At 45.8% G+C, this 23,118-nt stretch overlaps 1 protein-coding gene across 2 annotated transcripts in view; it reads left to right on the top strand.

Annotated features, from left to right (window-relative positions):
* The window catches only part of LOC144175125 (WD repeat-containing protein 48), a 63,084-nt gene extending 41,867 nt beyond the window's left edge, over positions 1–21,217 (top strand). For both annotated transcript variants that reach the window (XM_077704206.1, XM_077704205.1), the window contains 6 exons: positions 259–339; positions 3,500–3,590; positions 4,164–4,278; positions 7,554–7,630; positions 10,328–10,538; positions 14,035–21,217. In XM_077704206.1, coding sequence (XP_077560332.1) covers positions 259–339; positions 3,500–3,590; positions 4,164–4,278; positions 7,554–7,630; positions 10,328–10,538; positions 14,035–14,127 — 668 coding nt within the window. In that variant the 3' untranslated portion in view covers positions 14,128–21,217. The remainder of the gene's footprint in view (positions 1–258; positions 340–3,499; positions 3,591–4,163; positions 4,279–7,553; positions 7,631–10,327; positions 10,539–14,034) is intronic.
* Positions 21,218–23,118: the final 1,901 nt, after the last annotated feature.

Below are 23,118 nucleotides of genomic sequence, written 5' to 3'. Positions count from 1 at the left end.
AGGCGTCCTTCCTTAAGGCATTTTCTGGTCCTTAAAAGTTTATAAAATCCTTAAAAATTTTACCTTTGAAGGCTGTATGAGCACTAGATAATTTTTATTGTTGTTCTATTCATTACATTGTTATAGCCCATTTATCGAGCTTTGACTGTTTCAAATTGCTTGTCATCGAAAGGTATTTGCTACTGTGGAGACGCGTAACTCCGGTTTCAATTGCCTCCACCTTTCCTGTGGTCCGCAAAACCATTCTTTCGGGTGCAGTCAACCTTGGGGCTCTGCTACTTCAAGCCTTGCTCGAGAACTGGCCACCGACTTACACCAATGAGGAGGAGTCCGAAAACGGTAAGACCTTCTCTTTTTTGGTGCTTTTAAGCTTAATGCACTTCAGTGCACTTTTCCTTGTAAGTTGCTTCATAGAGCTAAGTAGGGTGAAATCTTGATGGTGTGACCGACTCTCTTTGGGGTTGTAAGCAATGTTCGTGTGGCTCGAAGTATTGTCATTATAAAATGGGAGTTGAAGATGTGAAGGCACGGGATATAGATATTGTAATGGAGCAGATGGGCAGATGTAGGGGTTCCATGCGGCAAATATGGGTGTGTTGAAAGTAAGAACATGCTGTGGTGTTAGGTAAGGATGCACTGTATGCTGCCTATGCAGGGGTGAGACAGCTGCGTATATCAGAGTTACTTGATATAGGAGTTGCGAAACTCCCCACAGGCCCCATGCATCAAAAAGTGGGCCTACGATTGGTCCACTGTTTTGGATCTTGTTTTACAGTGGCGCCATCTTTTGGTGACAAAATAAACTATACAACTTGCTTCGCCACTCAACGACCTGGGCAAAAAAAGGTTTTTTTGTGCTTACGTAAATTTGTTATGCCAAAGAAGCCCAATGTGCTCAACTATGCAAGTGTTTTATATACATACGGAGTAAAAGTAGTATGCAACCATGGGTCAACCGTCGCTTGTGCACTGTCGCCTGCTGCACGTCCTGGTCGGTCTTCTGGTGGCAAAAAAATAAGTCGCTTTGACGGTTGTGTGCAAGCTGAAATTGATTATTTATAGCCGCTTGATCGGCTACTAGATTAGTTTTGGCATACCATGAGCTGTAGGCCAAACGATAACTGCAAATTTAGTACTTCAGTTCGGACCTGTGTTGTGCCGGAGTGAACGCACAAGCGCCAATTGGTCGAGGCAAATGCGCGGACACAGAATACAACCACAACCTACAAACCGGAGTTAAGATAGCAATTAATAACTTACGAAAGCACAAAAATAAAGAATTATGCACTTTAAAACAAAATTTAACGTTAAATTCTCAGTTTGAATAATTACTGTGTTTTTTAGGTAGTGCATGAGGCGGCCGCAGTAGCGCCACGGTACGCACGATCTTAAGCAGGGGGGGTCCAGGTGGGGGCCGTTTTTTGAGGTGGAGTTTCGCAACTACCTACATCGAAGAGCTCGGGCGTATATTGCGCAGTTTTGATACAAATTTGTTTTCCTGCGCCAGGCTGCTCCGAAAGCTTGAAAATTGCAAAAATTGCAGAGCCAAGGATTTTAATGCTCCCGTCAGTTTCACTGGGGAAAAATGCTTACTGACGGCATAATTTTCCAGCACCCCCAAGGTGATGGTACATATTTGTAAAGCTTCAATTGATTGATCATTCAATAAAAAAACCCGCATAAAATTGTCCCCGAGATAGTTCTTTCAAAAGTCATAATGTCGGGTTGCACATGTTATATTCTGTGAGTTTATAAAGTTTTCCCATCGAAAACCACTGCAAAGTCCTGTAGAAAAAATACTTATGTATTTTTATGTAAAAAACTACTTGTGCAAGCTGATGAAAAATGGCAATTTTTGGAGCGCCATATCTCCGGAATCACATTACTGGGTGCCGCCATCTTGGTGTGGTGAAGATTGGAAAACATGGCCACCAAGCGAAGCAGTTGCTTGTGGTTCAGGCAGAGTGCTCTTCGCCGATTTCTACCTTGGTTTTGGTTGTGGGAGTGGCTGGGTTTATGTTTAGTCGTCTAATCTATCGCGGGAAGTTGCGAGACTCGAAAAACGGGAGTTCATAAAAAAAAACGTGGTGCCTACGAATTCGCCGTGTTTCGGCCTTGAGTGTGGGGCGCGGTGCGCACTTGAATTGAAATTTCGGACTCATTACAATGTCATAAAACGCTGAAGCATTGCTGCCTTTCACAGCGAGTTTGCGAGCGTCAAGAATGGGACGATCGACACCGTAGAATTGGCAGCGCAGGGTACATCGCCGCAAAATGTTCAAGCCGTGTACAATTGCAGGACGAACTATTATTGCAAGCTAGTAATAATGGTTCATTTATCTGAAGTGAAATTTAAGGCCAAAAAGGAGGTGGCTAAACATACCAACGTTACTCAAATTATGATCCTAGTGAACAAGGCACTGTGGGGACTGAAATGGGGGGCTGGTGGGGGCTACTACTGTCACCTCGCTTCGCGCAACTTTTGCCGTGGCTCTACTACAAAAAGAAAATAATTTCGGCATTCAGGTGATAATAAAACTGCCTTACGATTGCTTAGTTTTTCTAAATTAGATATTTTCAACAGACATCAACGCTATCTATGCATAGAGCCTAAGAATTTTAAAGAATGGTTTGTAAAAAGGTAGTGCAGTTCATACCTTGTGATACTCTGGCAGAAAAAATTTAATTGAAGAGCTGTTTCAGTGTTATGTACGTTCAATACCGATTAAAAAGTGCACTTTTCTCCCGTGAGTAGCCAAAAAATTTGATTTTTAAGCTCCTAAGGTGACATAATAAATGTCGTTCTTCTGCTCCAAAATCAAAATTTCACTGCTCCGAAAACAGCTCCCAAATCTGATTCAGCTGTCTCACCCCTGCCTATGCGGGCATGTAGTGAATGGAGGGTTGGTGAAGGCGACAATGTCTCGGCGTTTCGGCTGTGCTGAGAGCGAGACATGGGACTCAAGCTGAGCTCTTTGGTCAATACCAACGTACTTCTGCACTGGGCCTCTTGGTAAACACTGACAAAAATGCAGTGTTGAAACATTGGCACGTCAAGCGCCTGGTGTGTGTTTGGTTCCAGCTTTTAGAAGGGCACGATATACTGTATCACAGATCCCCAGAATTTCATTTTTCACCTTTGCGAGCTTTCAGACTTGCAGTTGAGGAAGGCACAAGTGCAGTGGAATTATCCTGAAAGTGCTGCAATTGAATGGTATGGTAAATTTTTCATGAAAGAGGGGAAAAGTCATTGGATGTACAAAAGAAAGAAAGAAAATACTATCTGATTATATCTATATACGCTTGCGTAAGGGCTGCACCTTTCTCATCGAATAATTTTGGTGAGTTGTATGAGCTGTGTTTCCAACAGGAATGAACGGTGCATCAGTGTAAATAAACAGAGTTTAATTCCACCCGTCATTTTCCTTTGATGACAGTGCCTGGCTGGTGGTAGTTGTGGAGCCGAACACTTGCCCTCTTGTCGTGTTGTGGAACGCAGGCACGGTTGCACCCACCATGAATGGCGGTGACCGGCAGAAACCCGGCAACATGTACTTCAGCGTGCCGGACCACACACCCATCACCTTCAGGTCAGGCCCTTCTCTGGAAAGTCTATCCACCTTCTTTTTGTGAGCTGACTTGGCAAAAGAAGCTGCAAGCATTTCGGCAGGGCTCCAGGCACGAAGTGTAGGAGCAAACTCGGTGGTGTCTAGCTCGCGGGCGTTCATCTTTGCAGTGGAACGTCAGCATTGTGCGTGTTCATTTGTGAGCAGCAAGGTTTTGTTTGTGTTTCACCAACAAAACACAGGAGCCTTGAGTAAAGAAGTTTCCGGCTCTCTGGAAAAGCATTTTGTAGCCGAGTTTCTCTTTCATAGTTGGCAAGGTTCCACGGGCTTTTACGAGCAAGTTAGTCCTTAATTTCTATAGCCCTTGCCTTGCTTGCTAAAGTTTTGCTACCTGTATTATGCTTTTGGTTAGAATAGTCTAGCATGGCTCTATTTTTCTCCTTTGGGGACTCGTGGAAGTGCCTCTTATTTGCGTGAGCCCAAGACTGTCTTAAGCGCCATTTAGTTGTTGCTTTGCGAGTTTAGAAGAGCAGTAGTTGTTGTTAGCGGTCCTCCTCCTCCTCCCCCTCATCTTCCTCTCCCTGATGCCCTACGCAGCGAGGTGGGCGGCCGGACGCTGCTGCGGCTTCTGGTCGGAGATGCGGGCCGGGAGACGGAGGAGATGCTGCTCCACGAGACCGTGCCCGGCTGGGTGCTTGATGTCGTAGTCTCCGTAAGTATATGTGCTGCTCCCTCCCTCCCTCCCACCCCTACCCCCCCTCTCTCTCTCTCTCTCTCCGTCCATCTGTTCGTTCATCTTATCTAATCTTATCTCACCTAATCTTCACACTGCCCTCTCGGTTTGAGTGCACTTGACTCGGCAGATACTTTATAAACCAGTATATAGGTTGACCCCCTACCTTGAGGTGGAAAAAGTGGACAAAAAAAATAATTCGGCACGGAAGCGCGCACACACAATGTCTATATTTATTTTTGATGCCCGTCCGTCACTGCCACCCACTATGCCTACCGAAGTCACTTGTCCGAGCTGTCAGAGTCGCCCGAGGATGACTGCTTCTCACTGTCATCTTCAGTGCCGTCGAGCGTGTTGCTGATGGAGCACTTACTAAACGCTCGTGCAACCATGTCGTCGGGCAGCGACTGCCAAGAGAAGGACACCCAGCCTGACACGGTTGCGAGGGATGGTCTTCGCAGCCGGCCCATAGATGTCTTTTCGTTGTAGCCGGCTATCCACTCATTGTACAGTTCACGGAGCCAGTCCGTGAATGGCCTCCACTGTAACTGGCAGCGATCGTGAGCGAAGTTTCCGAACAAAGTCCGCCACTTCGTTCTCCAACATGGGGTGCACCGCTTGACGTCCACGGAACGATCTGTTCCGGGGGTTGCATGTGCGCAGCTTAGCTTTCTGGCTCCGCCAGAAATGTAAGTGTGTGGTTCTGGCTCCGCCAGAACCCCACACTTTTCTTTGAAACGCCAAACTGGCGTTGCGCTGCCATATTCCCATTCTGCTCGGCAACTCAATTGTCTTCAGCTTAAGTGCAGAGGTGAACTGGCGTCGACTTCCGCCGCTCATCTCGGAGCAGACACCTACAGAAATGCATGCATGCACACACACAGGATGAGTAAAAGAAGAAAAAACAAAAAAGGGGAAAGCAAATTAAAGCTTGATAGTGAGAGAGAGCAGTCCGACACAAAGGGCGATGGCGACGGACTACACTTGCACATTGTTGCCAGACAACAATTTACATTCTCCCAATGACCGCTACATAAGACGAGGGGTGACTTTTGTGCGGATTTTTTTGGAAACAAACTCGACCTATATACCGGTTTATACGGTATGTGCACCGAGTTTCGGGGCTCCAATGCATGCGATAGTTGAAGTTTGGGATGATCATTTTTTTTTTTTTTTTTTTCAATTCTCTTTGCAGCACTTTGTTTTCTGTGCCATCCAGCACAACCACTAATGGTGTGGTGCCCCCACTGCGACGTCTATAAAATTTCACAAGGGGGTTGGACAGGGGGGAAACCCAGTTGTGGTGAACTCACTTCTTGTAACGTCGCTGACCGCTGCTAACCACTGGCGAAGCATAGCTTCGCAATGACTGAAAGCTTTCACAGATTCGCGCATTGTCCAGATGCCCTGCTCCTGCCTGGCAACTCTGTTAAATTCTGGCTAAACCCTAAGCAGAAAATCGAGATGTCCAGAATTGACGCCCATAGCTTTAACACCCTGACGGGGCTTCTGAAGATTACTGAATTGTGTGTGGTAGAATCGAATAACCAAGGTGTCAAAGTAACAAACGTAATGGTATGCTGCGCACACTTGAGGCTTTCACACTCTTGGCTTCAGTCCTCACTCTGCACATTTCATTCCTTGCAGCTTATTATGCTATTATTCTGTACACTCCAGTTGGATGCCCACATAATGAAGCCAGATTTAAACACTTCACTGACTTCCCTCCTTTTTTGAAGATCATAGTCCTGCCTGGGCTACTTAATCAGCACGAAAATTTTGGTCTTTCTGTTTGTATGTCTATATCTTATTCAGTTCAGCCATCCAGACAACAGTTAAAAGAATACTGTAACGACAGGTTTATATAGGCAAAACTTGTCCAAACCAGTAAATCTGGAAACACACTTGTCAACCTTGTTGAGTAAAAAGAAAACGTTAGGCATATTTGAGGCAAAAAAATCAATGAACAACTGGTACTCGCAGTGTTCTTTTAACAGAACACAAATGTGTGTTTAATATTAGTGGTAGAAAATGAAAATGTGCGTTGAAAACAATGTTTTGACCCGATGTACAAAAAGCTTGTGCGAGCCTGAACCTCGTGGCAGTGTTCCAGGTTCAGCAGTAACAAAAGGTTCAAGTAGGTAGATGGCGCGGGAAGTGGAACATGGGAAAATTGAATTGGCTTTTTCAAACCTCTACCCTCTTTATCATGGGAGGATTGAAACAGGGGGGAAGAGCATAAGAAGTGGGCGGGGTCTATAGAGAGGAGAGGCATTTAAGGGGCATAGGAGGCAGAACACTATATTCTTTCAACAACATTTGCAGCGAGGTGAGCAGATACGCGGCCAATCATTTATTTCTTTTTCACGTGGCAGACAGTGTGAATTGTTACACATATTGTACGTCATTCCGAAACTTGCCCTTTACTGGTAAAGCCTCTTTTTCTTTTCTTTTCAACTGTAAGTCTGGCATTGTGCCAAAAACTGCCATTGTCGTTGTCCATTACTGGAAATGGCCGCTGCTGTAGAAAGTAAAGAAAAAACACTCAAGTTTATGGGGGAGGGGAATTGAACCAGGGTTTCCAGAGTAGGAATCGACTGCGTTTTCACTGCGCTGCCTCAGTGTGTTGTCAGCAGCAGAACCGCTCGGAATTGATTTTACAGCTCATTAAACTTTGGTGGCACAAGTGGCAGGGAACCACTTTGAGTGCCCATTTCAGACACCAAAGTTATGCTGTGAAATTAGTTCCAAGTGCTGGGCCAAAAAAAAAAAAAAAAACGATTGTCTTACTGCATTCAGCAGGGTTCATATTAATGGAAAATATAAGGATTACCATTTTATGACTAACACTGCTTTGTCTACGGTTCCTCCAGAAATGGCTAATTATCTCTAGTTATCTTGGGGACTAATTGACTGACTCAAAAAATAATGGCATACTATTTGAAATCAGTGGGGAAAAAGCAGCAAGACTGACATGTTTCACAGTGTCTACTGAAAAATGAAAATAAGTTGTTTTAAAAGCTGTGTCCCCGCTAAAGTGCCCCAAGGAATTTTTTATCGGCTAGTCAGCTTTTCTTAGGGGGATGTGCGGGGTCATTTTCACAATCTGTGATCGCATTATGTTCCCCATGTTCCGCAATGTATTCTTATATTGGACTTAAAACTTGGGCTTTGTAGAGATGCCACTGATGTAGGCTAGGAAATGTTGGCTGAGTGGCTGTTAGTGTTTACTGCACTGTGTTGATGGCTTGCAGAAAAACCTTCCTCGGTTCAGCAAGATCCCGTTCTACCTGCTGCCACACTCGTCTTCAGGCGTGAAGCCACTGCGAAGGTGAGCTCGTTTTGTCGTTTCATTCACTTCATTTTGTTTTATCTGTGTAAATCAAGGTACAGCTGTGGGGAACACTAAAAGACAAAAACCACACCAATGTAGTTAGCAAACACTAAGCATTTGTTCTGTAGTTAAAGTTCCTGTAGTTTCAAGTTTTTGTCCCAACACGCGGAAGTTTTGCAAGGGCAGGTTGGCCTGAATTCTTTGTGCTATGCTCCAGTCTCGTAGTGTTGATATTTGTGGCTGCTACATCAGCATTACGTGGATTGTAGGGCATATTGGTGCTGAGATGTAATTCAAGTACTGTGGCATGAAAATTTGGTACAGCAGTTTAATGCACGGGGAAAGAGCTACGAACAAGGCAAATTGGTATTGATGGAAAATATTTTCCTCTACTCACAGCACATCACATGTGCATCATCAACAAAACACTGCACGAGAAACAATCCCCCCCCCCCCCACCCATGGAATGAAGCTTGAACCCAAGGTTTGCACTTGGAAAGAATGATAATCATGTTAAGAAGCAGCGATTAAGGAAGAAGCAACTGTAAAAAACAAACAAAAAGGAAACACGAGGACATAGTGAAGTAATGGGCAGCAACATCCCATCGCATGCATGCACCAACTGAGACCTACTAAGTTACCATATGGTCTGCCTCCGTACTTAAAGGGACCCTGCAGCACTTACCATCCACTACTCAGAATGTATTTTGGGGCAAAGTCTATTGTCCCGGAAATCTCCTCCTGCAAGAATTATAAAAATCCGTTCGCTTAACCAAAACTACGCACGATGAGAAATCGTGCGTAATTGTTCCCTCTCAACTCGACCGTGGACAATGCGACGAGAGCTGCTCGCGCTCTCTCCCAGAGGAAGAGGAGGGCGGCTCGCGGCATTCTCTTTGGTGACCTTTGATATATCACAGGCCAGGGAGTTCTCTTCTTTTCTCCGCAACGTGGAGGCATCTATTTCCAGTCTGGTGCCACAAAAAGGCAGGCTTGGGTGCCTGCTCACAAGTGCGCTCATGCTGGCAGAACGTTTTTGAAGCAATAAACGTCCATTGTCGAGTGGTCTCATTAAAAGGGGAGTATTGAGTTCGTCACTCAAACTCCGTGTGCACTGAAAGCGCAAAAGAAACGCCAAAACTGTGCGTACAGGATCAGGCATAGAAGGGGTTGACGTTGCTTAGGCCTTGCCAGGGGTGCATAATGATGAAAATTGAAGAGAGCGGGGTTGGTTTTTCCGCATCTTTCACAGTGATTTGCGTGCTAACCGGTTTACGTGCACGTGTAATATTTGGCTCAGGTATTCCTGGCAGTGTAGGTAATCTAAATTTCGCACAGGTTTACTTGCAGTGCTCAAAGAGTGTTGCAGGATCCCTGCAATGTATTTTAACATATTTTATTTGCAGTAAAATGTTATCTGTGTGAATTCCTTAGGATAGCAAGAAATATTCATGTAATCTAAAATTCATAAAGTAAAAAAATGAATGAAAGGAACAATTGCATCAAAAATGCATATCTGTTCCTTCTACATGCTGCAGCAGGTATCTGCTAAGCATCCTCTGGCTTACTCTTTGCTTCAAAAGGCTCGAAAAGCATGTGCCCATTTTTTCATTATCGTGATAGCTGCACAGCCCATTTTTTATTTATCGTGATAGCTGCACGGTAGATGCTCTTTGGTATGCAAGGTATTTCTTTCACAACACTGACTACGCGTGGCTTTCCATGCATGTGACCCATTTTGACAGCAAGACACTTCCTGTTGTGCAAGTGGCCGTGCCGCTGCCTGTCCATAGACGTAACTTTAATTTATATAATATATATGTGGAATTACACAGTCTTTATCACAAACCTGCCCTCCCTGTTCAAATATTTCAGTTCAGTTTGAGCTGAAATTCATCAGCTCACAACAGAAAAGCCGCTGCTTCTCATATTTTTGTCCATGTTACCTCAAGCTTCAGCATAATTCTATGCTCTCTGGCTCCTATTTTTCGCATAACAGGCACGTTTTCTGCTGTCCTCACACTGGGAGGGTCTCGGATACAGAATTTGCATGAGAAACTCTCGTATTGAGAATGTACTGTTCAGTTGAGTGACGTGGCTAAAAAGAAAGAAAATCCACTCTGAGAAATGCAGTTAGCCACGTTTCTTGTTGGTTGCTTGTATTCACTGGCGAGGCGTGCATGCAGGCAACCGTGTAAGTGCGGCGTCACTCGTTACGTCGGGCTCCGCGGGATGGCGGTACTTGTCCGTGCTAAGCACATGACTGTGTTGCACATTTGCAAACTCTACCTTACCGAACGCAAAGTAATGCCTCGAGTCCAATGTGAATGCGATTAATAACATGTCTGTTGACACCACCGTTGAGAATCGGGTTGAAACGGAGCAGACGACGCACGCCGGCGTTTTTTTTCTTCGGCGTCCAGGTGCAGCGGCCCAAGCCGCGCCATGTCCGTGGTGCATTGGCCATGTCTGTGGCCATTTCCAGTGTTGCCAAGCGAAAAAATTCACAGTTAAACTCTTCAACGAATACCACCTATACCAAGTTTTTTTTTTTTTTTTAATTTGTATTCCGCACGTGTGCAGCGGGGTACATCTTCCCAAAGTAACTTCCAGGTCTTCCGGAATCACGTTGTGAAGACACCGTCGCGTTTCCTCAACTCTGCCCCCCCCCTGTTGTCGCCACGGCAACTGCAGGGACCGGCTGTCGGCGAGCGACATGCTGCAGGTGCGCAAGGTGATTGAGCACGTCTACGAGAAGATCATGGGGGCCGGCTCGGAGGCGGGCTCCCAGACGGCCCAGCAGGACAAGGGCGACTGCCCCGCGGCGGCCACGGCGGCCATGGCCAACGAGGATGAGCGTGCCTCCATCGCCGAGGAGAAGGTTGAGCTGCTCTGCCAGGACCAGGTGAGGGGGAGGGGGGGCGTTGATTGAGGAATTCCCCAGTGTGTCCAGTAGTTGAAGTATTCCCAGCCCGTATTCAGCATTCTGCATTTAAAGGATCATCCAGCCAATACCCAGTGTTTAAAGTATCCCCGAACCCGTATCCAGCACTTAAGGTGTCCTCCAGCTTGTGTCTTGTGTTTTAAGTATCTCCCAGCCAGTACCCACTATTTGAAAGTATCCCCCAGCTCATGTCCAGTATCCTGTATTTAAAGTACCTTCCAGCCAGTATCCACTATTTGAAAGTATCCTCCAGCCAATACCCAGCGTTTAAAGTATCCCCGTATCTAGCACTTAGGGTGTCCCCCAGCCTGTATCTAGTGTCTTGTGTTTTAAATATCTCGCAGCCAGTAACCACTATTTCAAAGTATCCCCCCAGCTCATGTCCGGTATCCTGTTTTTAAGGTACCTTCCAGCCAATATCCACTATTTAAAGTATCCTCCAGCCCATATCCCGTATCCTGTATTTAAAGTACCTCCCAGACAGCACCCGCAGCATCTAGTGCTTGCAAAGTATTCTGCAGCCTATATCTGGTATCCCGCATTGTAAAGTACAGTGGACTCTCGTTACAACGGACCTCGATAATCCGGCGAAATCTGTCCGCTTTATCCGATGTCCGTAATATCCAAACTTCGCCGCGGGGGGGGGGGGGGGGGGGGGGGTAGGCGCCGTCGCCGTATAACGTTTTTTCGGCTCACTAATGGTAGTTCTGCAAGTATTTGCCGATTATAAATTGCGCAGTATTGTTAAGAACGACGTAAATCACTAACAGGGGTACTTTAGAAAGTTGCTGTGCATGTTCTACTTCAATGAGCGAGGGCCATTAGTGGGTGCAGGAAGGCGGCGGTGACCGCTGAAATATCGGCGGCATGAGCGATTCTTATCCCGATAATTGCATAAATGCTACAGCAATTTGCTGTAATGTTGCTCTAAAAAAGCGTTCTTGGCACACGTTTGGTTCACCTAGTTCTGCTGATGAGAAATTCATTAGGTGAGCGGGCGGGAACACATTTTACCTCACTAAAGCAAGACTACTGCTAACTGAATTAAAACATTTAAAACATTCATACTAACGCACCTTTCACAATTATAAATTCGTCAAAAACTCACCCGAATGTGGGCTAGGAACAAACACCGGAATGTCTCACTTCTGACCGTTTGGTCACGACGCCTTTATTGTACTTTATTCCAAAAAGTGCGCGACGAACATCCGAAGTAGGAAACGAAGAAACACAAGCTTTTATTTACGTTTGGCTAGAAAAGAACTTGGTAATCAAAGACTGGCGGCCCCCGTTAAGGGTGGAAGAGGTGACTTTGCGCCGCATTTCAATCAGCTGCATCACCTGAACAGAGCAGTCGTCTTGCTGCTGCTGAAAGTAGTCTTTGACCTCCTCGATGCGGTCAATCACTTGCTGCGAAGTGAGCTTCACTTTCGGTGGCTCACCCTCCTGCTCACTGTCATCATCTGATGACAGCTCTGCAACGGCCTTTAATAGTGGCCCTTAACTCTTCATCCGTCAGCTCCTCGTTATCGACAACACCGTCGTCGCAGCTCACGAAATCGGAGAAGCTCTCTGCTCCGAATGCCTCCCTGATGCGAGGCCACACTGATGGCTCATCATCGAGGCCAGACAGTTCATCTACGCTAGATGACTCCTCGGAGGCGGTGCCACTGTTCCTCAGGAAACCAGCCTTCCTGAAGCAGTTCTTGATCACATCTGCTTTCAGTTGTTGCCAGATGCTGGCCAACACTTCGACCGGGAATCTCACGTCTATTTTCAATTCCCGGCTGCTGTTCATGTCGAAGAGCAGGCGCTCGACAAGGCGTGTGCGGTAGGCAGCCTTCACCGAATGCACGACGCCTTGATCGATCGGCTGAAGCACCGATGTGGCATTCGGGGGAAAGTACGCCAGCTCAACTGCTTCGAGCTGGGGTGGCTTCATGTGGCTCGAGCAGTTGTCCAAAAAAAGGAGCACTTTCCTTTTCTGCTTCGACATTTGCCGGTCGAACTGCAGCAGCCAGGCGTTGAATAAGTCCTTCGTCATCCAGGCCTTCGTGTTGGCAGTCCAGTCCACTGGCAAATTCTTTACGTGCCGCAAAGCACGGGGCTGTTTAGACTTTCCAATTAACAACAGCTTTACTTTTTCTGTACCACTCATGTTGCAGCAAAACAACACGGTCAAACGTTCTTTGGAGCGCTTACCACCGTGGCAGCGGCTGCCAGAAACCGTGTATGTTCTGCTGGGCTTCGCCTTGTAAAAGAGGCCACTTTCGTCCGCGTTGAATATGTCCTTGTCGTCGTACCGGGCAAGAAACGTTGGCAGCTCGTTTTCCTTCCATTCGGTGACGGCGTCAACGCTTACGCTGTTGCGTTCACCGCAGACTTGCATGTATGTTACGCCGTGCCTCGCCTTGAAGCGGTCCAACCATCCGTCGCTGAAAGTGACATCGTTGTGCCCGAGGATCACGGCTAATTGCTCTGCCCGCTTCCGCAACATTAGACCATTCACTGGAATGTCGCGCGCTCGGGCATCGCGCAGCCACATCAAAAGCGCGGACTCCACTTCTGGGTGTGTGGCTTCGCGGAGCCTGAACCGCTTAGGGTTAATTTCCCCCGACACTTGCTTGCTGGCGATTCCTTTGTTGTTTACAATCGAACTCACAGTCTGCTTGGAAAGTCCCATCGTTTTAGCTATATCCGCCTGTTTTTCACCACGCGCCACCGCGTTCACAATTTTCATTTTGTCGCTCAGGGAAATCTTCTTCCTTTTCTTGGAGTCCATTTTCGCTCACCTGTGACCTGCCAAGCTCACGAACACAACAAGAATCACAAAATGGCGTTGGGATGCTTGGCTTGGCTTGATCGCAGGCTTGATCAGACGCACCCAGACTGGCTTGGCTAGTGGCTGGGCTTGGCCGGAGGCTACCAATTTCGGCGTGTGGTCAAGTCGGTTGTCAGTCCGTGTTGACGCTGCAAAAGTCCGTTCTATACGAACAATTTTGCCGAAAATTGACGCTAAATTCGTCCACTGTAGCCGATAGTCTGTTGTAGCGCGGTCCGTTACAAACGAACTTTGTTGCATTGATAAAATAGGCGGACCAAACTTCAGTTTGAATATGGTCCATTATATCCGAAAGTCTGTTGTACGCGGGTCCGTTGTAACGAGCGCCGACTGTATATCCCCGGCCAGTATTCGGTACTGGACACTTCCCAAGCCCACATCCAGTATCTCGTATTTAAAGTATCTCCCGTGGATCTCCAAGGATCCTGATCCTGTGCTCACAGCGACCAATTTATCCCCGCATCGGGTCATAGTGGTCTTAGTGTTGTTTATATCGGTTTTCTTGATATCGGGTTGTAGTGGTTGCGGCTCATAGTGCCCTTAGTGGTCCTGATACCGGGTCATGGTGGTCCTTTTAGTGAACCATGTCTTGTATTTGGCCTTCGTGGCGTGCAGGTCCTGGAGCCGACGATGGACCTGCGGACGGTGCGTCACTTTGTGTGGAAGAGCGGCGGGGACCTGGTGCTGCACTACCGGCCCATCAAGTGACACCGGCCGCTGGCCTGGAGCCTCCTGCTGCGCAAGAGCTGCCACCGTGCCGTGGGCACCATGTTTCTGTGATACCGCCACTGGGACTACTCCACTACTCCACTGCGCACACGCAGCACCACCGCCGCCGGATTGGGGGGAAGCCTCCGGTGCGCATCAAAGACCTTCCTCCCTCTCCCGCAATCAACGCTGCTGACGGTGTCGGACGCCTTCTCCCCTGCCCCATCGGCTGGTTGACTGTGTCTTCTCGCGCTCTGGACTTCAAATTGCAAGGGGATTGATGAGTGAGCCTCGATTGAGCCCTGCCTGACGTCAAGGCACTGGAAGCAAATTTTTCTCCTTCTGAGCAGACCTCCTCTCTCTCTTTGCTGCTGGCTGTCGCTTGGCAGGGCAGGCGAGGTCCTTGGGATGCTGTCAGCTTGTGTCTTGGTTAATCGGTTTGTACAGGATGGGCTGTGCATGTTGAGTCGTTCGGTGGAGGAGAGAGTGTTTGAAGTGGAGATCACTCGGGCCTTTATCGAAGCTGTAGATGCGGAGACCACTCTCGCTAGCCGGGTTGGGAGGCAGGCGTAACTGCAAAAACTTGTGTTCATTGCTTCGTGCACTAAGGTTGAAAGAGGAAAGGTGGTGTGTGAGCTTGTATCTTGGGCGTTGGTTCGTACGCGATGGGTTACGGAGGTTCATTGAACAGTTCAATGGAGAAGCGAGCGTTTGAAGTAAGTCGTTGGGCCTTGAAAGAACCTGCTGATGTAGCGCCCACTCTTGATAGCAGGCATGTTCTGAACGCTTTGAGAGACAGGTACGTGTGCGGGAACTTGTGTTTATTAGTCATACTTTGTGCACTTAGGTTGAAAGAGGGAGTTGCGGGGATATAATTACTCTTTTGAAGCACATGTTGAGAGTGCAGAATGTGGGCTTAGAAGGGGAAAGTCTGTATATACCCACGCACTTGTCTTTTCTCTTCTGGCCACCAATTACGCCGCTGTCTACTCATCTTTTGTTCTTCGATTCGTGTGGCAATATGTTAGGTATGTTGAGATACTGCACCGATTTTACTCCCTAGCTGCTAGACCGCAGACCTGCCTTCCTTGGCATGTTAGCCGCGAACCTAAGTTGCTTTCAGGTTTTAATCAGCTGCTTCTAGGCCACTATGCATCGCAAGAGTATCATTGCTATGTGGGTTACAGTAGCAGGGAAGCGACCTACAATAGTTTTCATTTACGACACAGCCTTGGTGAACCAACCGAAAAAGTGGGCTAACGGGGGCGGCTTGTTGGTACATTACAAACCTCAAAAACAGCAGAGCCAGCAACGGTTGAATGGTGTGTCGGTCATCTTGAAGTTCCGCGCAATTTGAATTCTCTTCTAGTCTTGATTTTGGGGCGCTATTGAGCAGCTTTAGTGTTTGTGTTGATTATCCCGGTGTTTCAGGTCGCAGCAGAAACCACGCGCGCATTCCCTTCACTGCCAAGCATTGCGTTGCTTAGGTGACGTAAAAGTGCTGGCCGCAATCTTTTTATCACTTTAGCCAGGGGTTCTCGACAGTGGATGGGGGTTTTGGTTTTTAAAAATGGAGCAGTTCGCAGATTTTGTAAAGGCAATTTGCAGGCACTCCCATTTAAGAACAACTGCTTTACAGGCTTTAAACGGCGCTAGCTGGCGAACGCAGAAGTGTACCCGAATCCTTTCGCGTCGAGCGTACTCTATTTTCGTATCATAGCCCAACATTCGTTTCATAGCGGGCAGCCGAGGCCCCTTATTGTGTATGTCACTTGCTTCGCACTTTGCAACAGAGCCAGTTCGGCAACACATTTAAGTAACTTCGTGCAAAAATACGAAACAGTCTTCTAACACTTCGCAGTTTTTGATACAGCTTGGAAGCTTGAAACAATGCTGACTGTAGTTCAAGGTGCTCATCAGCGGAGCTGTACGTCCAGCTAACCCAGCTTTTGTCACGCACGGGGAAGGAGCCTAGCCTTAAAAGAACCGTGTTTGGGCCCAGAATGCTGAGGTGGTTTCTCATACATGCATGCTAAGTTCCTTGTTCTTAGTTTGCTTGAACGCTGAGGCAAAACGGCAACCAAGGGCTTGTTGCAGGCTTTCTCTACGCACGGCTGACACCAGTTTAGCTGTGCTTGGTCCCTTTAGGACAGTGTCAGGGAAGGTTTTGTTTACAAGGATGATCTAAGGGTGAAGTTGTGCAAATTTTGCCTATCCCCTTTGACTAAATCTTGAACGCATGGCAAGAGACCATAGGTGGGAAGTAAAGGGTGTTCGAACATTGTTTCAGTTATGGAGATAGCAGTGAGCTGAACTTCCATTACTAGTAACTGGCTGAGAGAGCAGAGTAGCTTAATTGGACCAAGTAAGCATTGTAAAATGGTGTCACGTGAGGACCCTACCAGAAGTGAGAGCTGCACTTTCTGGCATTTTTGGAAGGAGGGGTTGTCAATTGACAGCAATGCCTGAGTCTAAGAGGGGCGTTAGCTTGTCATCCGCTTCGTGCTCAGTAAGAGATACGATTATGACAAACGATCTGGTGCAATGAAATATGACAGATATCTTCCAAGTTTGGTGTAAAGCAAATGAATCTATATTTTATGTGGAAGTGCTACTAATACCGGTGAAATACTAAGTAGCAGGCGACAGCACCTCACCGCGGACGTGGGATCATGTCCAGTTTAACATTGAGGCGTGTTTACATTTGAGCGGACACACTTGCTCCAAATCAAGCCACTGGAAGTCACAATTAGATGCAATACCCTTGTGCAAGGCAGGCCACTTACATGAAGTTTCGGTATTTAAATAATGTGGTGAACGGAACTATTTGAACGATATTATTTACTTTTGAGCAATCGTGAGAGTTCAATTGTGTGAAATGGTTGCATGGGATTTCGATTACGACCACCATTATGTTAACTGACATTTGTAACTGACACTTAGCAACGCCACATCTTGTGAAGAACGTAAGCTGTGTAAATAATATTAATGCTGGAAGCTATCAAACTGAGTAAATTGGAATGCTGCTAAACTTCCGCACACTTCTTAAAACCGGCCTAGACAACGGCCAAGGTTGTTCAAATGCCACCACTTCAATCACTTCGCACACATTTGATATGTCAGCTTAGTTTATAAGACATTGCTGTGCTTATTTAATGTGCTATGCAAAGTCAGAATTGCGAAATGTTGGCAGCAGTATGCGACAATAATTCAGGTATTTATTTTGCACGTTTTCTACATCCTATTTGGGGAATTGCAGTAAATTGGTAGCCTTTGGTGTTTTTGAAATGCTGCACATAAAACTTGTGTGAAGTTTACACACAGTTCTTTCTTTCTTCTTGCATTTCTTTTAGAAAGCAAGAGTGTGTAGCGGAAAATTCACTTTCTATACCTAGATTTAAACGACAAATTTGGTTGAACTTGCTTCATCGGGTATTAATAAACTTTGCACGTCTGTTCTACTGTTATCCTCAAGATAATTTATTTCAGTTTGAGCTATAATCTGTGCATGTCTTGCTAGGCAGTAAAACTGTGTAAGTTTTTGTGTTTGTGAGACCTTAGTTTGAACCCTGGCTGGAATCTAGTGGCCACAAGCATAGGTTTCGAAAGCGCCGACAGTGTTCAATTGCACAGCCCATGTGGCGTCCGGTTTGTCCATTGTCCTTGCTTTGTAGTTTTTCCTATGTGTACCCTTGGAGTGTTGTAGAAGTGTGACTGCTGAAGCTGCAAGCCACCAGAATTTCAGATGATGCCTGAATGCTACCTTGTTGCAGAAAACGCGCTCTGAAAGAACTGTCTGCTTGCGACTTGTTTACTTTGTTTTAAAGCTACTGTCATCAGGTATCCCTAAAAGCTGAATTTCTTATTATTATCTAACGAATTCTCGTAGGTTTAAAAAATGCGTGTTAGCATTCATAGAACACTGCCCATGGCAGACAGGGTGATTTCATCGCAGCAAGAGTTATGCTGTCGATGCTGATTAGCACACTTAATGACTGCTGTAATGTTTAATGAGAGCTGGTCCCAACACCACCTCTAAGTCGGCACGCAGTGCATAAGTATCAGTTGTACAAGGCGTTCTTTGATATATAAGTACTAGGCCGTGGTATTTGTATTGTGGTACGTTCAACTTGAAAAGTGTCCTTGCTTCTTTTGTCCTGTTGCTGCCAAGCATAATTTCTTTGCATATTTTTGTTTTCTTTTTTTTTTTTTTTATCTGGAGCATTGTAAAAGCTCAGGTGGTTGTCCCCGTGTTTGTTTGCTTGTGTAGCTTGGTTGGTCAACAGGTGTTACTCAGTATTTATGTTTCAGTTTTGTGTTGCCTCGCGTACCCTGTCGGCAAGTGCTGGTAATGTCTATTAAGCGTTGTCTTGTTGGGGCTATACAGTAGACTCACAATAATGCAAACTCGAAGGGACCTTGGGATTTTGTTTGAATTATCAGAAGTCGTCATAAATGTGACTCGGGGCAACATATCTTGTGTTGTAATGAAACATTCACATGTATTTAGTAATGAAACGTTTGTACACAATACGGAAGTGCTATTCACACTTCGAAAAGAAGAAATCGCAAATGGATGACTGCTTCGTCCTTGCGTTAGAATCCCAAAACAAAGTTTTTTTTATTTCTTCCTCAATCCACAACAACCGTGCAGTTTCGTTTTGACACTTGTATGCATGTAATAGGCTTTATTTTTAGCTACTAGTGATATAAGGATGGAAATGTGCAGCTAGAAGCGGCAGCTGCAACTGATATTTTCCACCGACGACAGGTAAAAAGTGGAAATTAACTGAATTTACACAGTGAAGCAGTTTGAATTAAGCGGATCTAAAATACATTGAAAACATAGTGGGCCAACCAAAATTTTGAAATTTGTGTGAATTAACCGAAAGTTTGAATTATCCGAGTTTGAATCATCACGAGTCTGTTGTATTTTGTCTAGCTAACGAGTTCCTAACTGCAAGTTTTTTGGCAGCTCCATCGTTGCTTGTATTCATTGCGAACTAAAGGTGAATTGGGATAGAGGAGGCATGGAGTGACATTGTACGTCTGACCTTAACCAGAGAAAATGAGTTTTCCAAGAAAAGGAGTGTGCTTTTGGAGTAAAGAGTGCATGGAAGATGATAGTGATGCTCAGAGTGAGTCTCGTGTTAAAGTGAGGGTATTCTAGAACAAGGCATTGCAAAGTTTTGCCATGTGTACTGCCCTCTGCTTGTACTCAGTGCAAAAGAAGACTCCTTATTTGGCAAGGTAGACGTGGGCATACTTAACATTTCACTGTGCCATTTCCTGTTTCTTCGTACTGTTTACATCATAATCAAGGGCATCAAGAATTATCATGGCTTGCCTTAACGCTTATTAAGAAGCAATAAGCGGATATACTGCTGTTGGCAGCTTTGTTCTTTCGCTTGCAGCATGGCTGCCTAGTTGTGCTGGTTGAGAAGTCGTGGACACCCACAACTGACCTTGTAAACTCCTGCAGTTGTATACCGTGTTTTTATCAGCTGACAACTTTGCGAAACGTTAAATCTTGCTTGAGGCTTCAAAAAAACCGTGGCGCCGCAACTATCTCAACTCTGCGGTGCTCTTGGCGATACTCTCTGCATTGGACCTACAAGTTGATCAAATTGGCATGTGTGTGGGCCGTGTGAAAATGCGTGATGTTCAGCGATAAGGAATGAAACACCATCCAAAACTTCTAATTGCAGAGTGCTTCAGACACTTCCGCAAACATCGGCCTTCCAATGCATTGCTGTTGTCACATTGAATATGCATCATGCTCGCATTGCATGTGTTATTGGAATGTCCTTACATGCAAAAGGTGGCAATGGAGTAATACCCCTGTCACACAGCAAATCTAATGACATTTAGAGCGAATGACGTTAGCTGTGAATGCCATTACGTTGGCGCTATGTGATAATAGTAAATGACATTTACGCAAATGGCATTCGGTTGTGGAACGAGTTCAGGGAGTACATTTTGCATTAGCTTTCGAACCAAATGAGTAGCCTCGACAGCAGTGGTCCATCACTAAACATGGAAGTTTAATAGGTAATAAGCTGTACAGCGCTGTGTCTGAAACCTACCAGTAAATCAACATTTTCCCCTGCACGTTATGTAAAAAAAAGCAAAAACAAGAGGCAAACACCGCCTTTGCAAAGCTCCACCGCACTTGCCACCACCCAGATATGGATCCGTTACTTACTTGCCTTGGCTTTTGATGTGAATGTCAACTAAAACAGAGCCACACCTTTCATTTAAAAAATATGCCCATTTTGTTTAAAAGAAGTGAAAGGTTAAAAAATCCCGGGCCATCTCCACTAACATGAAACAGTGGGAGGGGCGGAGCACGCAGTGTGTAAGTGTATTCTTGGCGCCTTGGCATTTTTGCCAGCGGAGATGAAATTGTTGGGGGGTAGAGGTATACAGCTTTGCTGTAACAGTCCTTTGTCTTTGAATCACGAAGCCCTCCAGCAAAAGGCATAAACGAGTGTCCCAGTGTTTTTTTTTAGTACGCGTTATGTTCTAGCGCGAGGCGTAAACGAGTTTCCCAATGTTTTAGTACAGTGACAACATGAGACGACGATTACAACGATGACAGGAGACGCCAACAGCCTCAGCCCCTAAGGGGCTTCATCCCTAAAACTATTCTGGTCGTACTTGGATTATTATCTTGCAATCCTGCGAGTTTCCTAACAGCTACTAGTATCATAATCAAATGACATTTACTTTGCTGTGAGGGCCTGTAAAGCCAAACCGTATGCCATTTATAGCTAACGTCATTTGCATAAAATGACATTAGATGTGCCATGTGACAGGGGTATGGGAGTTACTCGTGCTTGAAAGTGCCAAATGGGCGCAACACTACACACCGGTTGACAAAAAGAGGGACAAGCCATTTAGAAGGCCAATGCCTGGGAGTGTGTGCATCGGTCGATGGTTTGGTCACATCACTACGTCTGTCGTGTTAACTAGTCAAGCATCCGGTGCAAAATGACGAGGAGAGAGCGTTGTTGTACGCCGACGACAAGTGTTCATTCCAGCAGCAATCCCCGCTTTGAAAAAAATAAAGGCAGATTTTTTAGTTTTCTCGGGCTTGTCTTTTTTTACTTGTGGTTGGTGAAAGTTGCAAATTGCTGCAGCATCAATTTCTTGTTACTACAACTTGTGACCGTTCCACCTGGCTTCAAAGTTTCGCATTGCATGAATCCTGAAGACAACACTGTTGTCTTAACAATATTGTTAATTAACAACATTGTTAACAACAATGTTAATAAGATGCACTGATACGGAAGCCTTGGTTTTAAGCCTAAGGAGCTTCGGCAGCACCGTATTAAAGCAACGTGTGCAAGGAACAACATGGAGCCAAAGAATTTGTTACATTTGTTGTGTAATGTGGTGTTGACATGCTTTCATTAGACCAGCCGTGTGAGCATGGGACACTGCTTTGTGGGATTTTGTCAAATGCAACGACAAGATTACCACTGCATATTTTCCCCAAAGGTACCAGACGGTACCTTTACGGCTCTGGAAGGAACCAGACTGCTCTGCATACCAGTTTTATTGTTTTTCTCGTGTTTTTACTTCTGGAAGGGAACAAGAATGGAGGCCGCTTTTGTAACAGATAGAAAAGTGCTTGAATCAAATACACACCAGATCTCATTTAGTGCAAGCCTTGAAAAACGCTGTTTGCTTGTTCGCGCAAAAGATAGGGAGGCACATGCGATTGCAAATTTCTCTTCGTTTTGGGGGTAGGTGTGGTTGAGATCCAGAGCGACAATGCCTGAATGCTTTTGAAGGGGGCTACTGTTCAGAAATTTCTTCGTTCTTTTTTTTATTGAACGCAAGCTAAGGTGAGCGTGTAATGAGCATGTGCTTATCAAAGCTCAGTGTTGGCACGCTTTCCAAAAGAGTGTGAGAGAGAGACAGACTACAACAGAGTCTAATAGAGGGGATAGCTAGTGCATGGCTCCAAAACTGTGTAATTTGAAGATATTTATGTGAACCAACTATACACGTGTAAACATGTGGAAGCAGAACCTAGCCCTAAGATGTGTCCATGGTGCACTGTGAAAGTTTTCTCCTTGCCATTCACCCTTTGCTTGTGTACCATCCCAGGCCCCCTCTGTACCTGAAGTTGCAACTTTAACCGCTCGGTTGGAGCTCTTTTCATTTTTTATCCCTCATTAAAGGGCCACTAAGACAAAACACAACTTTGTTCTGTTTGAAAAAACTAGCCTATTGGAGCTCGCTCTGCTCCATTACACCATGTTTTTTAACTAAGAAAACATTAAAAACATTCAGAACTTACACAATTCCACTTCAGCGGTGTAATAAGGGCAGGAGCTATGTAAAATAAGCCAACACTAAAGATATACCGTGTTTACTCGATTCTAAGCAGCCCCTTTTTTCCACGATCGCGATGCCCAAAGTTAGTGGGAGTGTGCTTAGATTCAAAAAACGTAAATTACCCCCCCCCCCCCCCTCTCTTCATTTTTCCTGGCTGTATCGTGACGAGACGGGCACAAGAAATAATGCTTTAGTTGGCTGATATTCAAAAAAAAAAAAAAAACTACATGCAGGCAGTGAACTGTCTGCTTATGCCTGATACTCAGTTACTCCCACTACCGCTCGAGCGTGTCGCACCGCTTGAGCCGCCGCTCTCAGTACCACAGTACTACAGTACCACAGCAGATCGTCTTCCACTACCTCGAAGTGGTTTGTAATTGAACACTTCATAAAAGACTTCTCCACAATGTCAGCTTTGGCCCCTTTCCACGCGTGTGATATCTACCTTGCGATGGTTGCATAGAAAAGGGAGTTCAGCGCTGCTGAGCACGAGGTCGCGGGTTCGATTCCCGGCCGCCGCGGCCGCTTTTCTGATGGAGGCGAAAAGCAAAAACGCCCGTGCGTACGAGATTTCGGCGCACGTTAAAGATCCCCAGGTGGTCAAAATTAATCCGGAGCCCTCCACTACGGCGTGCCTCATCG

This window comes from Haemaphysalis longicornis, unplaced genomic scaffold (genome assembly GCF_048455015.1).
Source record: "Haemaphysalis longicornis isolate Haplotype H1 unplaced genomic scaffold, Haemaphysalis longicornis Haplotype H1 scaffold_3, whole genome shotgun sequence".
NCBI lineage: Eukaryota > Metazoa > Arthropoda > Arachnida > Ixodida > Ixodidae > Haemaphysalis > Haemaphysalis longicornis.
Note: the sequence above shows the minus strand (reverse complement) of the source record. Positions and strands in the feature narration are given on the sequence as shown.